The sequence below is a fragment of the Mus caroli genome, unplaced genomic scaffold (genome assembly GCF_978045245.1).
Source record: "Mus caroli unplaced genomic scaffold, Mus_caroli_1 scaffold_13, whole genome shotgun sequence".
Classification (NCBI taxonomy): domain Eukaryota; kingdom Metazoa; phylum Chordata; class Mammalia; order Rodentia; family Muridae; genus Mus; species Mus caroli.
The window spans coordinates 65754445-65773098 of NW_028227268.1; the positions used below are offsets into that span (position 1 = coordinate 65754445).

The 18654-nt window shown below is 44.5% G+C and overlaps 1 protein-coding gene across 3 annotated transcripts in view; it reads right to left on the bottom strand.

Moving 5' to 3' along the window:
* Nucleotides 1–2073: 2073 nt before the first annotated feature.
* The window catches only part of Gria1 (glutamate ionotropic receptor AMPA type subunit 1), a 315652-nt gene continuing 299071 nt past the window's right edge, over nt 2074–18654 (bottom strand). For all 3 annotated transcript variants that reach the window (XM_021178393.3, XM_021178392.3, XM_085830005.1), the window contains exons 15-16: nt 14517–14651; nt 2074–4874 (exon numbers count right to left, since the gene is read on the bottom strand). In XM_021178393.3, the coding sequence (XP_021034052.1) occupies nt 4671–4874; nt 14517–14651 (339 nt within the window). In that variant the 3' untranslated portion in view covers nt 2074–4670. The remainder of the gene's footprint in view (nt 4875–14516; nt 14652–18654) is intronic.

Consider the following 18654-nt stretch of genomic DNA (forward strand, 5'->3'; position numbering starts at 1 on the left):
CACCCAAAGGATAACATGTAAGTGGCCTATGAATTTGAGGAATCTGGAAAGCAGGAATATCAGGGTATATATTTCAACCTTCATGCCTGTAGTACCTTTTTGGTGGGTATCTACCTTAATGCTGAGCAACGTCTTATACTGAATGGGTTCCTTTTAACATTGGTGGAACATAAATCCACTGCCCTGTGGCTCACAGAATGATGGCAATTGCTCCCTTCTCTCAGATACATGGCACCGAGGATCCAATAACTAGCTGAATCGATAGTTCTTCAATGGAACTGGCCTTTGGCCTCCTCTATAATCTTCTTTCTGCTCTCTACCTAGGTTTGTTTTAATGGTGCTAAAAGTGAGAATCTTTAGATGAGGGCATAGTTCAGTGGTAGAGTGTTTGTTTAGCATGGGCAATGTCACAGATCCCAGCCCCCCCCCCAACCGCCAGCATGGAGGCTGGTGTGTGTGTGTGTGTGTGTGTGTGTGTAGCTTTTTCCTCACTCTCCTTTCTGTAGTTCTGACTGGATAAGTGATTTCTCCTTGCTCCAAGGCATGGCTGCCTTTCCCAAGGGAATGGCAGACATAATTTTACTCATTCCATTTTTATTACTTTGACACAACACGCAGGTCCACAGTGCTTTCTTGATATTTTCCTGACCATTAACCATCATGATCTGGCTGGTGATGAAATGGGTCCATAGGGATATAAAGTCTTTGAGTTCAGGCAGACTTAGTTCAAAACATGACTCTGCCAGGAGCCTGTGAACAATCTACTGGAGGCCCCTGAAGTCTCAGATTCCTTATCCTCATGAAATAGAAGGTGGAAAAGATGCTTAACACAGTCAGTGCTCAATACAGTGGGACCTGTGCTCTTCTAGCCGGCTTGACATCACCCAGTGTGTTTTCCAGTAAGGTGATGGGTTCTTTCTGTCTGCTGCGTGGTGCTTCTGCATCCAGTGCCTCCCTAGATGCTATAGGTAACTGTAGGAAGGGTAAACACTGGAGTGTCACACAAACCTGCTAGTTCCTCTGCCATCTTCCTGCTTCTAGAGTGTCTGCTGCTACGCCCCTCCTACAATTAGCTTAGATTTTAGGCTCTTATTCTTTCAGAATATTGTGCAAGGTTTCAGAAAACATGCATTTTTTTTTTAGGAAGATAAATACTTGATGCTGCTTTTACTCCATCCCTCCCTCTCTTCCTCCCTGTCTCCCTCCATCCCTCTCACTTTCCTTTCTTCCCTCTATCCCTTTTTGGGTTGGGGGTAATAATGGATATTGAACCCAGGGCCTCAAGCAAGCTAGGTAAGACTTCACCACTGGGCTCTTGATGTTGTTCTTAATCATCAGTCTCTAAGTGTTAATACAGTCAGATCCTGTTAGAAAACCTTTCTTATTTGAGGGGAAGAAAAGTTCTCAGGCTCAGACAAGGGGGCCCTGGGTTTAGACAACAGAGACCATCCGCCAGAAGCCTGATTTTCACTTGATTCTTGATCTGACTTTGTACACATCACAATAGACCTGCATTCCTACTTGGGGGTGTCTGAGAGCTATTCCCATGAGCCATCCAGTTCTCTAGAGGAACTGTGAAGCTTGCAAGTCAAACCTAGCTCTCTGGCACTGTGTGTGGCAAATGCCTAACACCACTCTTTGTCTTTTGTTGTTTTGGAATTTCCTGAGGTTGGAGAGATGATGCATCCCGATGACCTGAGTTCAATCCCCAGGGATTATGTGGTAGAAGGAGAGAACCAACTCCTACAAATTGCCCTTTGATCTCCACACATATTCCTACACATGCACATGCATGTGCATGAATAAATAAATGTGAAATATGAAATCCTATCTCAATGAATCATTCACAATGTTCTGAAATGGTTCTGAGGAATCCATGAGTTGGGCACAGTAGCCATGTGCTTGATTAGCATGCACAAGGACTCAAGTCCCAGGTCCCACGTCCCAGGTCCAGCATAGGGGAGAGGGGTGGAGTTAAAAACTTGCTAGTCTTAGAAGGTAAGAAAACATCAGTGCTTGGAACCCTAGCTTCAGAAATGGCACAACATGGAACGGACAATAAGGAAAGGTAGGTAATGGGTCCACAGTGATTTAATTCTTGTGATATTGTTCACTTTATGCAAATACCAAAAAAATGAAGAAAAACCCTGGCTATTTGAAAATAAGACAGGAATCCCTACCCCAAATATTTAGTGTCTGATCAAACGAGAGTTTTTTCCCCTCACACATCTTCCAAGAGAGTTAAAATAAATATATATGTTAAATAAAAGGCCCAGGTACCAAAGAGCAAAATTTAATGAAAGCCAGAACTGTTAAGTATGGATTCCTGTTGAGAAAAATGTCAATCTCTTTCAGAGTTTTCCCACTGCTCCATTTTTAAGAAAAGTGTAGTAAAAATACATAATACAAGGTAACTTCTTTCTCACTTCTGTTTTCTTTCCACACATCCCTCGGTGAGAAGCGTCTTCCCCGGAGTCATGGACCCCTCCCAGCAAGACCCTCATTTCCACCACAGTCTCTCTCTATCCAACCAATAGGCTCAGGGACTGGAGAACATCTTCCCAGGCCATAGATGAAAGGTTTTTGAAGCAGCTGATGGTAGAGTTTAGTTCCATCTCTTTCTAGGTGTGAACTCCCCAGTGGTGGGTCACACCAGAGTCTACAGTAGTAGGCAGGAGGCTGGGAGGATGTTAGCTGGCAGAAATTAAAGGTGGTAATCCATCTGCAGGACATTGCTTCACATGCCATGCCCATGGTGACATGGGGGACACGGATCAATGGGAGAAGGGTCGATTCTGAGATGTTTCTTTGCTATGGCAGATGAAGAGAGAATGAGAGAGACACAGAGATGGTGGTTGTCCGCTGGAAGCATCCATAGAGGAAGCCAGTTCTACTGCCCTGAACCATGGATAGGCTCCAAAATCTTCAGCCCATTGCCAATGATAACCCCTAGTGGGGAAGATTGGATGGAAGCAGAGGGTAGGAGAATAAGCCAGAATATGGTTATTGGTAAAAGCTAGTGGCATGTGGCACTCACTGAAGCATGCACCTGGGAGTGGCTGCATAAGAGGTGGAAGTCAGTTGCACCAAGAGTGAGAGTGGAGGTCTCCACAAAGCTGTGTGCCAGGGACTTCCACTCCCACCCGAAGGTTCAGGCAGCCTAGCATTACTCAGGGTGGTTCTTGTCACCTTTCCTGTCTGGCTGTCCTTCACCTTGGTCATTGCACTCATGGGTGTATTTTCTGGCCATTGTAATGCAATGCCCTCAGTCTGTCTGAGCCAGGGAAAAAGGTTAGTATCCCTGTGTTAGAGTTAGAAGATGGGCTCAGGCATCTTAAGGTCCCCTGATGTACTTAGCAATGTACCTCATCTCTATCTCTCAAAAAAGAATTCAGGCTTTGTTATCTTTCTTTCTTTCTTAAGGTCTGATCACATGCTAAAACAATACTCTATTAACACAAAACCCCTGGTTCTCTGCATTGACACAACTCACAAGTTCATATTTGGTCTCTCAAACCTAGGACAGGAAACAGCACAGAAGGTTCTGTGGCAGGGGCTTGGATGGACTTCCATAATTCCCTATCACCTTCCTTTTGCACTTAGCTTGGGCAACATTTCCCCTTATGCCAGAGGCTCCACAGAGAGTCCTACTCCACCATGGGGATCCAGTATAGACATCAAGCAAAGGAAAAGGCAAGAATCATGTATGACACCCCCCTGACTGCCAGCTCTTTGCAAGGCTCTACTGGGTCAGAAGGCCAGTTGCCCTTTGACCCCCACATTGCCTTTGGGCCTGAGCATAGTAGAACATAATTTCCAGGGCTGAGATTGACTTTGAAAGAGGTCTACCATATTGGTACTCTACGGCCTGTGGGATGCTCCTGAGTATTACAGGAAGCTTCTTCCCGGGAACAATGAACCTAACAAGTCCTTCTCTACTGTACTCTACACATCCCCCCTTTTAAAAACTCTTATCTGAGATGCTCTTCACAGTTACTCTCTGATGAACCAGCATTTAGGTAGTATTCTTTCTGGGGAAGGCAGCCCCTTCTCCAGTAGTGTCTGTCTCCATCCAAGGCATGGGCCAAAGGATAGAAGGTCTCATAGAGAGCTCCAACACTGAATGAGTTTGAAGGTCAAGTATTCCTTTCCTTGCTTGTAAGGTGGAACCAATCGTGAGTCTTCAATCTGAAACTGAAAAGTGATGGGAAGGGGTGGGGGTGAGGGCTGGGGATAAGAAGAAGGAAAAGGGTTGAACAGAGCCTGCAAACCATGGGTTAATAGTAAGAAAATAATGCACACACTAAGACACATTAACAACTGAATTAAAATTAAACAGTTTGATTTCTTCATTGCTATCCCAGTGACTCCATTTTCATAGACGTTAGACTTCCTTGGACAGGATCTCTCCCGTTATTGCAGCATAGAGTTAGTGACCATCTTCACTCAGCAAATGGAAAAGGTTGAAAAAAAATCCCAAAACAAAAGGGATGGTGGTCTAGTGGAATTTTTTTTTTTTTTAATTCTTCAGGGACATTGGCTGAATTGCCCTCCATATGGTCGTGGTGGTTGGAGGCGGTGTTTCATTTCTTTGTTTTTGGCACTGAAGGGCTTGGGATGGGGCTGGGGAAGCCTGAGCCTGCTCCCCAAGGGTTTCCTGTCTGCTCCAGTTACAATCCTGTGGCTCCCAAGGGCATCCCTGAACTGTGGCTCATGCAGGGAATGGATTGCATGGACTTGGGGAAGTCCTGGCTGACCACTCTGCCATTCTCTCCACTGCCGCCTCCTCCACTGGCTCCTGCCCCGCTGTTCCTGGGGAGGGTCGATGTCCGTATGGCTTCATTGATGGATTGCTGTGGAATCAAACAGAAACCCTTTTCAGGAGGACAGGGGGTTCTTCCCCAGGTCCTTGGTAATGATTGCCAAAGGGGAATGAGTCAAGCAGGGACTGAAACTTTTGCCCAACCGTCCTCCCAACTCCTGAGCTCAAGAAACGGCAGTGTGGGCAGTTCTCAGTAATTCTTATTTATTTCTTGCATAATAAGTCCCTTTCTGATCTAGAGTTCAATACTCTAAAAACCAGAGGGTTAGTAGCACCCATCTGATGTATCAGTCTATACCTGTAGGTTGTCTGTGCTGATGGTCAGCGTGCATTACACAGACAATGGAGTTGGGGGATGCATCTTTGCTTTCTTTGACACATAGTTCTTTTCAATCACATTGCACACACCACCTTTCTTTATCCTTGGTGGGGGCCTAGGCTTTAATGTGTTAGGAACCAAGCCCTGTGTTATCTCATTCAGTGGTTACTGCTGGTAGGGCATTTCCTTGGTGCTACTGGAGTGGAGCTTAGGAAATCTACTTACTGTTACCTAAACTAAATTCTGTGATCACAGTCCTGTCTTTGGTATTTTTAGAATGTTTAAACCTCTATGTCTATGACATATGTGTCTGCCCCAGGCAGCTACATTCATCCTCCTTCCCCCTTACTATTCCTCATTCTCCCCTCCATCTTCCTCTTCCTCCTCCTCTGCCACCTCTATCTACCAAATGGCAGTACTTCACAGAGAGGACTTTGAAATATTAAGGGAAACTGATAGTGTGCTATTGTTGGGTCCAAATGATATTCTTCTAAAAAAAACTCAAACCCCCACTTCTAGCCCCACATGTTAAGGGTACTTAGGAGTCATTTGAATAAGATAATTCACAAAATGTAACCAGAAAGGGTCGTGCTGAATGAAGAGAGTGAGGCCACATGTCCAAAAGCATTCCGTCTGCGCGCTACCTGCTTCCTGCCAGCATGTACAACATGCTGGTCTAGACTCATACATCAGTTCAATGCTGTTCTAGGGTGTTGAAATTCTAGATCTGAGATGGACTCACAGTTCACCTCAGCAACTGAGGTGTTAGGTGGAATATTCAAGAAATATTCAAGAATCCAGGTCCTGGATTCTGTCTTTTAGTCAAGAAAAACATTGTTCTCTGCAAAAATTCCATGGGAGGAACTCTGTGGTATGAAGACGCCACCCTTAGCCCTCCCTCTCTACTTCTGAGTTCTCAGAATTTTGGGCATGAGGTTTAGTTTCTTGGTAGGAATCAACATAATGAGAAGGGTTATCTGTGGGTTGAGAGACTTCCTTTGCTAAGACCGACCTCCCCCATTTGTCAGCATGAATTCTGCTTAGTTTCCCCCCTGAAGTTCTGCATCACCTCAGCTGACAGCAAAGGCTGGCTCCTCTCAGTGTGTGTGTGCGTGTGCACTCTACACATCCTCTTATACATAAGGTTTGTCACTTTAAAGAAAGCTCATATCCTGGGGGAGCCCCAGACCATGCCTTTGAAATCCATAGCTATCCTCACTGGCCACTACACAGATAGTGTAAGATATTCTTGAATTTATTAAAAACACCCTTTCCAAACACCCTGGCTTTGTTGTTTTGGCCCAGAGAAATCACTCTGTCTCCTGTAGCTAGACTATTATGACAGTCTGATGGATTTTTTTTCTTGCTTCCCATTCTTACTGAACATTCTTAAAAAAGAGTCTTCTCCCCCCCCCCCAAATCCATGATTCATCTGGGGGACAGGGGCAGAGGAGGTGGGTTGACCAAAACTAAAGTTGTATGGAAATCCATTATTTTAGAGGCTAATTATAAAATATAGTTAGAGACTGGGGAGGCAGATGAGTCCATGTTTCAATTTTAGAGAACCTAAGTTTGATTCCCAGCATTCATGTCTGATGGCTTACAACTGCTTGTAACTCCAGCTCAAGGCATCTAATATCTGTGGCCTCCATGAGTACCAGCACTCACATGCACATACCACTACAACACTTACACACAATTAAAAATACCTAAAAAATACACTAAAAATAATTAATAATTAAAAAGAAAAGCTTAAGAAAACCCAAATAACTTAAAAATAACTTTAAAAGTGTTTGAACATGGATACCCTTCATGAGTTGAAAAAGCCTTCCCCTATAAGACAAGCGTCTTTATATGAAAAATCTCAGTGTCAGGCAGCACCTCCCTATGAGTTCTTGGGCAGAGAGAGACTCGAAAGGACTACCAACAATAAGGCTTTTGAGTGTTATTTCTGAAGATACAATACACTTTGGTTGCAGGACATCAAGCTAGAAGTGACATACTAAGTTCCTGCTGGCTAGCATTCATAGTGCCAGAAAGTGCCACATTAGACTACTGGGGGAATGTCATCAGTGGTAAACTCTGAATGCTACAATACTGGCTTGCCAGGCAAGACATATCTCCTGGTGCAGTAGTGGCATGATGGTTATGATGATAATCAACCACTTCCTGATTTGGTCTGTGCCCTGCCTGCCAGCTGCACAAGGTTTAACCCCTGCCTAATACTGTAAATCTGTGCAGAAGGCTATGACTCTAGATCCTATGGGAGAAACCTACTGTTGTTTTGCTAAATGGACATGTCATAAAATTACCTTTTCAATGATTGTATTTATACCCGTTGATTAGTGCTGTGTTTAACCTCACCCAGATGATCTCTTTGCAGTAGTTAGTTAAATTAGACACTCATAATTGATCAAAGTGCTGAGACTCAGTGACTGGGAATGCTCATCTGTCAATGGGGGTGTCTATATCAATGTGTCTTCCTAAAGGAGCAATGTACATCACAGAAGAGGGAGGGGAAGGAATGTCAGAGCTGGAGGATGGGAGGATGCTGTGAGATGCTTGTTGTCTTCTGGACTTGGCCATTGCACAAGTGAACCCATTGCAGCTGTGGTTACCTGAACAGGAACCTGAACCACATCAAACCAACAAGATCAGGCAGCATTCCACCAAGCAGCACTAATTTGGTGGGTTCCCAAAATAACAACAAAAACATCAAAAAAGCAGAGAGAACCTGAATGTGGGCAGGAGACGTGTTGGTTGGTATCCAGAGGAGAGGGAGCGGGGAGCTGGAGGTGGCTATGATCAAGACACATTGTATGCATGTATAAAATTATCAAAGAATAAATACAAGATATTCAAAAAAATAAAATCCATGATTCAGACAGATTTCCCCCCATATGATGTTCTGCCCACGCTGGTTCTGTCTCTTCCTCAAACCTGGAACTTAATTTATTTACATCCTTCCCTGGCATTCCTCCACCAAAGAGGAAGTGTGATTTGGATTGCATTCTTTTGAGTCAAAGGCCAAATAAATAGAACCACAGTGCTACTCAGGGGAAGGCTGAGCTTAGAACAGGAAGAATTAATGATTACTGATTCCAGCCCCAAAAAAGGTTGAAAAGAGAATAATATTTTAATTGTGTCAGTGGAAAAATATAGGACTTTCTAGAGTGTAGCTTGGAATGTCTAGCCTTCAAGACTTTGGCCTACTATGTTCCTTGAAAAAAATGTGTGTGTGTGTGTGTGTGTGTGTGTGTGTGTGTGTGAGCAGCCATGAGGGTGAGCATAGAGGCCACAGGTCAGTCTCCTGTCACCTTGCTTTTGAGACAAGGTTTCTCACCAGAACATGGAGTTCACTGATGCACCTAGGCTGGGTGATCTCTAAGCCCTAGGGATCTACGTATCTCTGTTTCCTCAGGACTGAGATTAAAAGGATGTACCACCACACCCAGCTTTCTCTCAGGTGTGCTGGGGATGGAATTAGCTCCCTATGCTGTGCATTAGACACTTTATCAACTGAGATACCTCCATAGCCCATGTTCCTTTTACTTCAACAACAGCAACAACAGCAACAGCAACAGCAACAACAACAACAATTGAAGCTCACACAGATTACCTTGGCCTATAGTCCCCAAAAGTCTCAAACATTTCTGTAATATCTCACTAAAGTTGGCAAAACATCATGAATTTATCTTAAAGACAAGGTTAATGGTACAGTTAATACCAGAGGCTACCAAAAGCTGAGACAAATTTGTCACGTAACTGAGACCTTTCAACATTAAAATACCAGAGCTATTTTCTCAGGAAGCTGAGGGCTGCTCAGAGCACACCCTACCACAGGTGGGCACTGGCCTCTTACCAGCTTCCTTCCTGATACACTTATGGGATCTTGGAGAAGAGAGAACAAGATCCAGAATGCTGGGATGGAAAGCAAGTTAAATAGGCAGTAGACTGCTAGTTTTCAAAATGCACTGTTCTTTGGAATCCCAGGGTTTAGGGAAAAAACCATTGATGTCTGAGTTCTACTCCACTAACACTGAGTGAATAGACTGGGCATCTAGCTTTCAAAGCTTCTGGGGTGATTCTAAACTGGAAGCAAAGTTGAACTTATCTACTGTTCCCAATCATTTTAAAGAGAGTCTGACATGTACACATGATTGACTTATTTAAGACAACAGTTATCTGAGGCAGTGACAGAGTAGATGACCTATTAAATATGGTTCTTGTACCCTCCCAAAGCTAACTGACAATCACTAATATAATGCCTGCCCTTGCCTTTAAGAGGTGGCTCTCTGTTGTTTCCTCCCAACTATACCAGTCATTCTTAAACACATCCTTAGAGATGTTCTGAAACAGGATCAGGGGAAGAAGAATGAGTGAGAAGTCTAGTTGCAAAGTCCCCTAGTATATTCTTCTGATACCCAGTTCTGCAATGGTGACCATGTTCTGTTTCCCGGTCATTTGGTTTGCTAGGAGAGCTCTGCCCAGCCTCTGTATATCAGAGAATATCCCAATGAAAGCTCAGGTTTCACTAATGACCCCATTCATTGTGTGCGCAAAGAAGTGGCTGAGCACCAACCATAGAGGATGCTTCCTCAGTGTTAAGCCATTTGCTGCTCATTAAGTCTAGGCAAGTGTACAGACTCTAATCTGATGTGGCTTCAGCATACCACATGTTGACTTTTTCACATTCAAGTTTGAAAGGTCAGCTGCTCTCCCGAGAGTTGAGGGGGAGCTGGGGATTAATTTCCCCTTGGAGCAAGGTCAAAAACAATAAAGATCTTTATTTTAGTTAATATCAACAAGTACAAAGATGCTATTCTGTTTTCCCTGGAAGAGGTGAAGTGCAGATGCTCTAGAGCTCTACTCAATTAAAAATGTGCCCTAGGTGATGTTTTGCTTCATGACAGCTTAAGTTATATTAAGATGCTGTGGGCTACCTGAAGTCTTTGTTTGAGTCTTCAGCTCCTACACTGCTAATCCAGTATTTCTATGTCCAAGCCTTACTGGTTTCTGGATACTTCTAGGCAAGAGTTCTAGTGTTTGAGTCTCTGACTCTGGGCATCCTTTGCTGACAACTCTCTAGTTTTGGCTAGTACGTTCTTTGCTTCAACCTAGCTAAATACCACTGTGTCTGGGTTGTTCCTAGTTGCATTTCCTCTGCTGAGCATTGTCCCGCTTCCCCAGTGACACGTATGTTCTGTTTCCAACACATCAAAGGGTGAAGAGTGTCAAGGAGACTCAGTTGAGATTCTGTGCTTGCTTCAATGACACAGACTGAGTGTGGAGATGCATTTTGTTTATCTTTGTGACCAGCACAATGACTGGCACTTGAGGGACTTAAAGCAAGTGCTCAAAAAATTATCAATCACTGAAAAAAGAGAAATCAGGCAGTTTAGAAGCATTTTTGTTAACACTAAGAGCCTGGGCTTTGTGGAGACTTTGTTTACTGTCTAATCCCAGTCCTTCTAGCTCCTGGCTTATGTGGCCTGTGGGAGCAAGCTCCTTTACTTCTTCTAGCCTCACTTCTTATTATCTTGCAGATCTTCAAGAATATATTACCTGGCTAATGAAAATGAGGAGCTAACACCTTGATATGAAAGTTCCCAGCCTTCTCTTCCCCTTTTGTCCTCTCTTCTTGCCTTCACCTCTGTCCCTCTTTTTGTGCTTAGTTTTACTCTTCTTCCTCTTCCCTCACATGGTAACTAGAGAAAGGTCTCTTTGAATGGCTGAGACATGGGGGCTAAGCCTGAGCTGGTTTAGTGGTTTCTGGCTTTAACAAGGGGTAAACACTGTGGTCAGGGAAAGACATAGGATGGAAGGTCTTTCCAAAGGCCCATGTTACCTCTGTCTGCATCCCCGAGTAGAGCCATAGGCTGTGCTTCTAAACAGAGATAATTGCTTTTGGGAGAAGCCAAGCAGCTCATTACGAAGCCTGAGGAGTGGCTGGAGTGCATTCCACTTATCTCTTCTAGATAAGGGAGGAATTGATGGAGTTTCAGAAATGAAGGGCCAGCTAGATTAGTAAAGAAAGTATCTCCGTTGAAGTGGAAAGATGGAAAATTCTATTAGGAGTGCTGTTGTTTTGTGCAGAAGTCATGATGGTGGATGGAACTGATTACTGGGGACTGTGCTGGACAGTCTTAGGTTAGTGCTTCTGGGGGGTCCTTGGTGGCTTCTGAGAACTTTAATAACAACACTGTAAAGGGAGTTGTGCGAATGTCTCTCAGTCATCGTACCATGATGCAATGGCCTCTTCAAAGAAACCTTATCATCTAAGACAGCAATGTACCTTCCATGGGGCCGCTCAACACTGTCTCAGTTAAAAGATAATCCCAGTCTCTGTTCAGATACCTGGTTTAGTAGAAATCACTATAAACCTAGAGGTGATGTTATATGTTCAGGTAGTTTTCTGCTGGGTGGAAAACAAAACCACACCATAGTTGATAAGAAAACATAGATGGGATCAAGACCACCTTGGGAACAGGGCTCTAGATTGGGCAGTTTGCATTGCTTAACCATATGCCACTCTCTGCATGCTTCCTCTCTTGTTCCAGTAGACTTTCTCTTCTGTGGACAATTCTATATTAACTTGACGAAAAATACGTGCCCTATAGCCATAGCCTGTTCTTTAAGGACTTGTGGTCTGCATGACTTAAAACATTCTAGTAATGTGATTAATAAAATTACATGTTAATAAGGAAATATTAATAAAAGAAAGCTTGAAGGAAGCTGTAGCTGTCTGCTAATAAGGCCAATTTCATGAATGCTAGCACTCGCTGCTGTTATTATTTATTGAGAGCATACTGTGATGAGGGTCTCCTGCCAATCCTTTAATCTATTATTTCAAATCCTCACTACAAATTTATGAAGTATATATGACCACTGTCATCATTTTAAAAATACTAAAAAATCAAAGGACCAGAGAGTAATTAAACTTGTCTAAGGTGAGAGAGTTAAGAAACAGAATGAATGGATTCTTGCCAGGCTCTCCACTCCTTGATATCCACAGGACATACTGTCCTGGGATGCCATGAGAGGAGCTTTTGAGAGCTGACCAGCACTAGCTCTGGGTCTCCGGTCCTTGGCAAAGGAGTAGAGGGTTCCAAAGAGCATAGCTGGCTTAGCTTCTGGCTTGGGACCCACTTTGCTGATTGAACAGCCCTTTCCTCTCTTTGGATGGTAAGGAAGGACAATCTGTAAATTTATGTTCTGGATGGAATTGGCAAAGCAAGCTCTGCTTCGGGCTGGCTTAGGGGTGCTGGCCATATCCCGCCAAGTTCATGGGAGGATTTAAGTATAAAGTCAATCACTGTGCTGTGATCTGATTTTGTTCCCCCCCCCCGCCCCCACCCAACAGAATGTGAAGGTGGGAGAGCTGGTCAAGAGGAGAACAAGGTGTTCTGAGGTCCTCTAGACAATTTTACCATACTTCCAGACTTTAATTATTCCTCTTACCGTATTGTGGAAGAACGGCTTTTAAAATGGACCTCATGAGATAGAAGAAGGGGTGAGGGATCAGCTTGCACAGAACACACAGGGGCTGGAACATGGTGGGAGGAGGGAAGCAGATTGCCAGCAGAGAGGCAGCTGGAACCATGACGTGGGAATGCTGAGTGCCAGGACAGAAGGTCTCAATACTAGGATGGATGCAAAGTCCTTTTCTTTTCCTCCCCTCACCCATTTCATACAGAACTGAACATTGAGTTTCCAAGCAAGGGACTGACTAAAGATGTCCTTCCCAGGACTGACCCAGGGTGTACACAGGATGTACACAGGCCAAGGTGAGGGAGAGGCTGGGCAGAACCTATGCCAGGGATGCAGTACTGCTTATGTTCCTGCTCAGAAGAAATTGAATATTGACAAGTGAACCTTTAGGACACATTATAGGACAGCAAACCCCAGGGAAAAAATCTTACTCATCTAGTCAAGCCAAAGAGAGAGCCCAGGCCAAGACACTCATTGGTGTGAAGTCCACAATAACTACACAACGTTCTTAATTTCTGCTGTTTCCCATAAGCCTTCTCCAATCTACCTTTTTCTATGTTCCTATAGTCTTTACTGTCTGAATCACAGTCTTTTCTTTCTTTATGTGTGTGTATGTGTATTGTTTGTATGTGTGCATGTGTGTGTGTGTGGTATATGTATGTGAATGTATGTGTGTGGTGTGTGTTTGTGTGTGTGTGTGTGTGCTCGAGCGCATTTAGGTCAGAGGTTGACATTGGGGGTCTTCCTCAACTGTTCTTCACCTTACTTTTTCATACAGAGTCTCTCACTGAACCTATAGCTCATAGAAGTGGGTAGACTGGTTGGCCAATGAAATTCAGGGGCCCCCGCTTTCTTCCCCCTTTTTAAGTGGGCACAGAGACTCTAAACTTAAGTCCTCATGTCTTTGTGGCAGGCACTTTACCATATGAGCCATTTCCTTAGCCCTGGGCACTTTCCCATATCTATTTCCTGTTGAGATTCGAAGATATGAAGGTCACAGAGGGGACCTAAGTTCTCTGCTTCCTTATGCCACTTTTCATATGACTGACTTCCATACAAGTCTCACTAGGGCTAATGATGCAATCCAGGGGCTGGGATGCTGACACCCCAGCTTCCCTGCGATGCTCTCATCTACATCTTTGCTAAGGAACACTTGCCCTTTCTCACACAGCACTAGTGATGGTGAGCTCCCTATTCACTGGGGTGGTCCATGTGCTCCTGTTAGAAAAGTGGGCTTTGTGCATTGTATGCATATCTCCTTTCTGTTGATTCCAGCCATTGCTGCAGTTGTATTCTTTGGGTCTCCTTAAGATGAGTCTGCTTGCCCTCCTGCCCAACAGGTTTTCATGTTTGTCCTGGCAGCTCCTCAACCCTCTCTAATTCTTCTCTGCTTCTGCTGCCTTCTGCTGTGTTCAGTGTGGTTTGGGATTATTGAACTTAATCTGGTTACCTTTCTCTGTGAATGATGCTCTCTGCCAGGGTCACTCCATAATACAGAAGCTAAACACGGACCCAGTTCACCAAGCACAGCAAGATAGGCACAGGGAACTGGGTAGGCATGCCTTCCCTCATCTGGGCAGCTGCTCCATTGGATGTAACTTCAGAAAAATCAGCCTCTCACTGTGCTGGCTGAACCCTGAACCTCACGGACCTGCCTTCAGAAAGACTCATTTGCTGTTTTGGGCACAGTATTTGCCAGACATGGCCATCCCTTCCCTTTCTTTTAGATCCCAATGTCCCTTGCAGTTTCTTTCTCATGCCTCTCTACTTCCTGAATGATCCTAACTGGTCCCTTTCTACTTCTTTGGAGCAAAAAACCTCTTAGGGAACCCAGCTGTGCCAGCGAGAACAGGGTAGGGAAAAGATCCGGGAAGACGATGCCACCTTCATCCGCTTCGACTCGCTACGGGATTTGTAGCAGAACTCGATTAAGGCAACCAGCATGGCCAGTCCCAGCCCTCCAATCAGGATGTAGAACACGCCTGCCACATTGCTCAGGCTCAGAGCACTGGTCTTGTCCTAAGAGAAGGAGGTGGGAAAGGAGGGGAGGGGAAAGAGGAAAGTGAATCAAGAGGCTTGAGGCCACCGAGGCAGCAGCAAATTAACACACATACACGCAACCCCACACCCTCCTCAGCGTTCATAGATGGAAATTGCTTGTATTAATTGGCCGCATGTTCGCAACATTCCCCGGGGAGAGGGGAATGCATGTGTGTTTGTGTATATTTAAATCCTCTGTGATTGTGTTGAACTTTTAATTACACCACCTCCTTCTTTAATGTCTTCTCTGGGACAGGAGATACCACAAAAATTCGGGCCAGATCTGGTAAGATCTGAACCCTTGAGCTTAACTAATTCTTTCAGGAGACCCTTCCCTTTAGCTCTGTGTCTGCCTCATCTCCTCTGTTGCTTGGCAACACGTCAGCCTCCATCATTGTGCATGTCTCTGAGTGTTTTGCTGGGAGTTGGTATTAAAGTGAACTTTCCCCTAGATGTGCATTTGATTTCAATTTAATAAGACAGCTCTCAAACACATAATAAAGGCAGAGGGATGCAAACCTTTAATGACTGCTCTCAGTCCCAATTGAAGGGGAAAACCTGGGAGGGGGGCTTATATTGTCAGAAAGGCATTGCGCTAGAGTAATGGCTCAATTTAATCCTAATAATTATACTTAATCGGTGTCATTTATTTATTTATCTTTCTATTGGAGGTGCTTGCTAAGATTGCCTATATGTAGACCTGGGTGGCTGAATTTAGAAATCTCAGTCGCCTGTAGTAAAAGATACTCTGCTGGTTTCAGGGATGCTGAGCCGCAAAGGAGGGTGCTGAATTCCCGGAAGCCTGGGGAAGAGTATTGATGTTCAGCAGGAGGGAGTTGAACCCTTCTTGAAGCCAGTGAATAGAACTGGTGTGGGAGACTGTCCCAGAGTCCTGTCACATCCTGTGAGCTTTAAAAGTGAGGGGAGCGAAGGAGAACCCTGTTTCAGGTAGTGAGAACACTAGCCCAAATTGCTGTTCACGGTGGAAGGTAGTGTTGGAGGAAGTGAGGCCACCATTCCACCTAATGCTTGACAAAGGTGAAGAACGCCTTTTAAGTCTCGGAAGAACGCTCCTTCCCAGTTGTTATGATGGCTCCTAACACCTTCTTTTCTGTTGTTTTCTCATGTGAGAATGTTTCATTAAATCAAAGTGAAAGGCATCTCTCAGCTTGCACTGGTACATGGCATTGGTGGCTGGTTGGTGGCATGGGGTAGGATGCGTGACCTTTACCCTTCTGTGTGTTGCTTTTCAGGTGGGGGTCCAGATGAGCAATATGAATGGTAGACTGCTTGGTCCTAGTTGCTGTTCTGATATCCACCCAAAAGGATCTGGGCATGTGGAAAGGTTTCTTATCTCCAAACCTTTGCCCCCTTTCTACTTGATGCAGCGTATAGGGTCCTTGGTGGTTGAATGTGGGAACTGCAGCTGGCTTGCCTCTCTACCCTGGAGAGAGCCCCAGCCAGCAAAGCCATGGGATTATCTACAGCAACCCCAAGAGAGGCTTCTTGTGTGTCTATGACAGACGGTTCTTGCAAAGAGGTGACTTTTGGCAATGCTTAGCCTGGCTCTTTAGGCAGTGGAAATGATTATTCAAGGGAACAAACTTTTTCCTGTTTGGGATAATGGCCTGAGAAGAGAACTGTGAAAAAATGGGTCCAACATGTGGTTCAGGAACTGGTAGAACATGCGTGAATTTCCACTTGCGTGACTCTCAGAACGCTCAGCATATATCCCTGTTTGTTGTCCAGAAGGTGTGTAGTTTATAGAACTACTTAAGGGAAATTCCTATAAAACTCTCCTTTCTGAACAGGGCCAAGGTTGGGTGGGGTGGGGAGACATCTTAGAGCATCACCAGATAGCAGGGACTAGGTAAGAGTGATGCTCAGAGAGAGTCAATGGGGAAGCACTGGGAAAGAAGGCAGGAGCTTGCCAACTTTGCAAGCTCACTCATCTTTCAAAAGCTTAAGTACAGCTTGCACTGTCCATAAGTTAGGCTAGCTTATTCTTCATAGCCTCCCCAAGCTTGATTTGGTTGGAGAGGCATTCAAGGATAAGGGAATGGTGGGCACACTCTTTTGTTACTATTAACTTTGTACTGTAACTGTATCTGACTCCCTGGCCACCACTTAGGGTATATCTGTGAGACAGGTAGGGTTAGATCTTTGTGTGGAAGCGAGGGGAGAGTTGTGTTCTGTGTGACTATAGAGAGAAGAGGGTCCAGTCACTGGGCATATGGCTGTTTCTGGATTAGAGAGTTTTCCTCCTTACTCTGTCTTCTCTCTTCGCTGGAATTAGAGATTGAACCCCAGGCCATGATTATCTATCTGTATGTCTATCTGTCCTATCTATCTATCTATCTATCTATCTATCTATCTATCTATCTATCTATCTATCTATCTATCTATCTATCTATCTATCTATCTATCTACCTACCTACCTACCTACCTACCTACCTACCTACCTACCTACCTACCTATCTATCTATCTATCTATCTATCTATCTATCTATCTATCTATCTATCTATCTATCTATCTAGTTTTTCCAGATAGGGTTTCTCTCTGTGCAGCCCTGGTTGTCATGAAACATGCTGTGTAGACCAGGCTAGCTTTAAACTCATAGAGATCTGCCTGCTTCTGCTTCCTGAGCACTGGAGTTAAAGGTGTGAGTTAACACCTGACTACCCTTCATTTATATTTGTTTACTTGAGACAGGCAAACAAATTTGATATAGCCTAAGCTGTCTTTGAACTGAGTGTGTAGCCTAGGCTGGTCTCCACCTTCTGATTTTCTGCCTCAGTTTTGGAAATTCTGGGATTATATGTGTGTATCACCAGTCAGCTCATCTACCTATGGCCTAGAGAGATGGCTGCACATGAGAAGACAGCTTGATGGTTTGCTTCCCAACTATATATCCCTTTTGGTGGACAAGTGTCATAGGCCCTGGCATGACAGCGTGATGAGGAGCTAATGTTGGTGTGGTTTTAGTTTAGGTAAATTTACATTTAGGCAAGGTTTGTAATTTCTTTATGTGTGGTATTAGCTTTATGTTCGGATGAAACTACATATTTTCTCTCTTTCTCTCCCTCTCTCTCTCTTTTGGTAGTGCTGGGCATTGAACCCAGGACCTTGGGTATGTCAGGCTAGTGTTATAGCCCTAGTTTATCATTATTAGCTTCTGGGATAGCATCAGATTTAGATCTTTCTAAGGTGGCTTGAGATTTTCTGGTCTGTTGCCATCTTTGACAATTGTTGGGATAGAAATGGGCTATCCTAGGGCAGAGATAAAAATCCTTTTATTTGGAGACTGGCACTTTGACTCTTCCTTTGACCCATTGTGCACATAAAGGGACTTCCTTGTGCACTTGAGTAAATAGCAATGTCTCAGTACATGGCTAAGTACAGGGTTCCAGCTCTGATGGAGGAAGGAAGAGATGGGCTTGGGGTCTTCCAAGTGTTCCCTGAAGCATCCCATTCTCTTTCACAGCAGATGCATTCTCCTAGAGCTAGGCAGCTTGCTGGTAGGAGGGAAAAGTCACAACTTGTCTCCCGCCAGGAACAGACAGGGTGACACTGCGGAAGAGAGTGATGGGTGAAAAGAGAAAAGAAAAACCCGAAAACTCGGAACTCGCATCTTGCAGAATTGTTGGGTTGGTTGCTATGGTGACGACCCTAGCTCCACAATCTGTTCTCCTGAACCTGTTGTCTTCAATTTGCTGCCTCCCTTCTGCTGGAGAGAGAATCCCCCACCCTCCTGTATGTCTCCTTGCTCTTCCCACGTATTGAGGAACTGTCCCAGATTCCTTGTTTTTGAGCCAACATCGATTCCAAGAATGCCCAAGACCTTCTAAGATCTGGCCTTCATGAGGAGGATTGGTCATAAGCTTGAGGCTTTATTTCTGGCTGAAGTGGAAAGATCTAGAAGCCAATGCCTTTGGCCATGAGTGCAGTGTCTCCACTGAGACTAGTGCTGCCGATGACCTG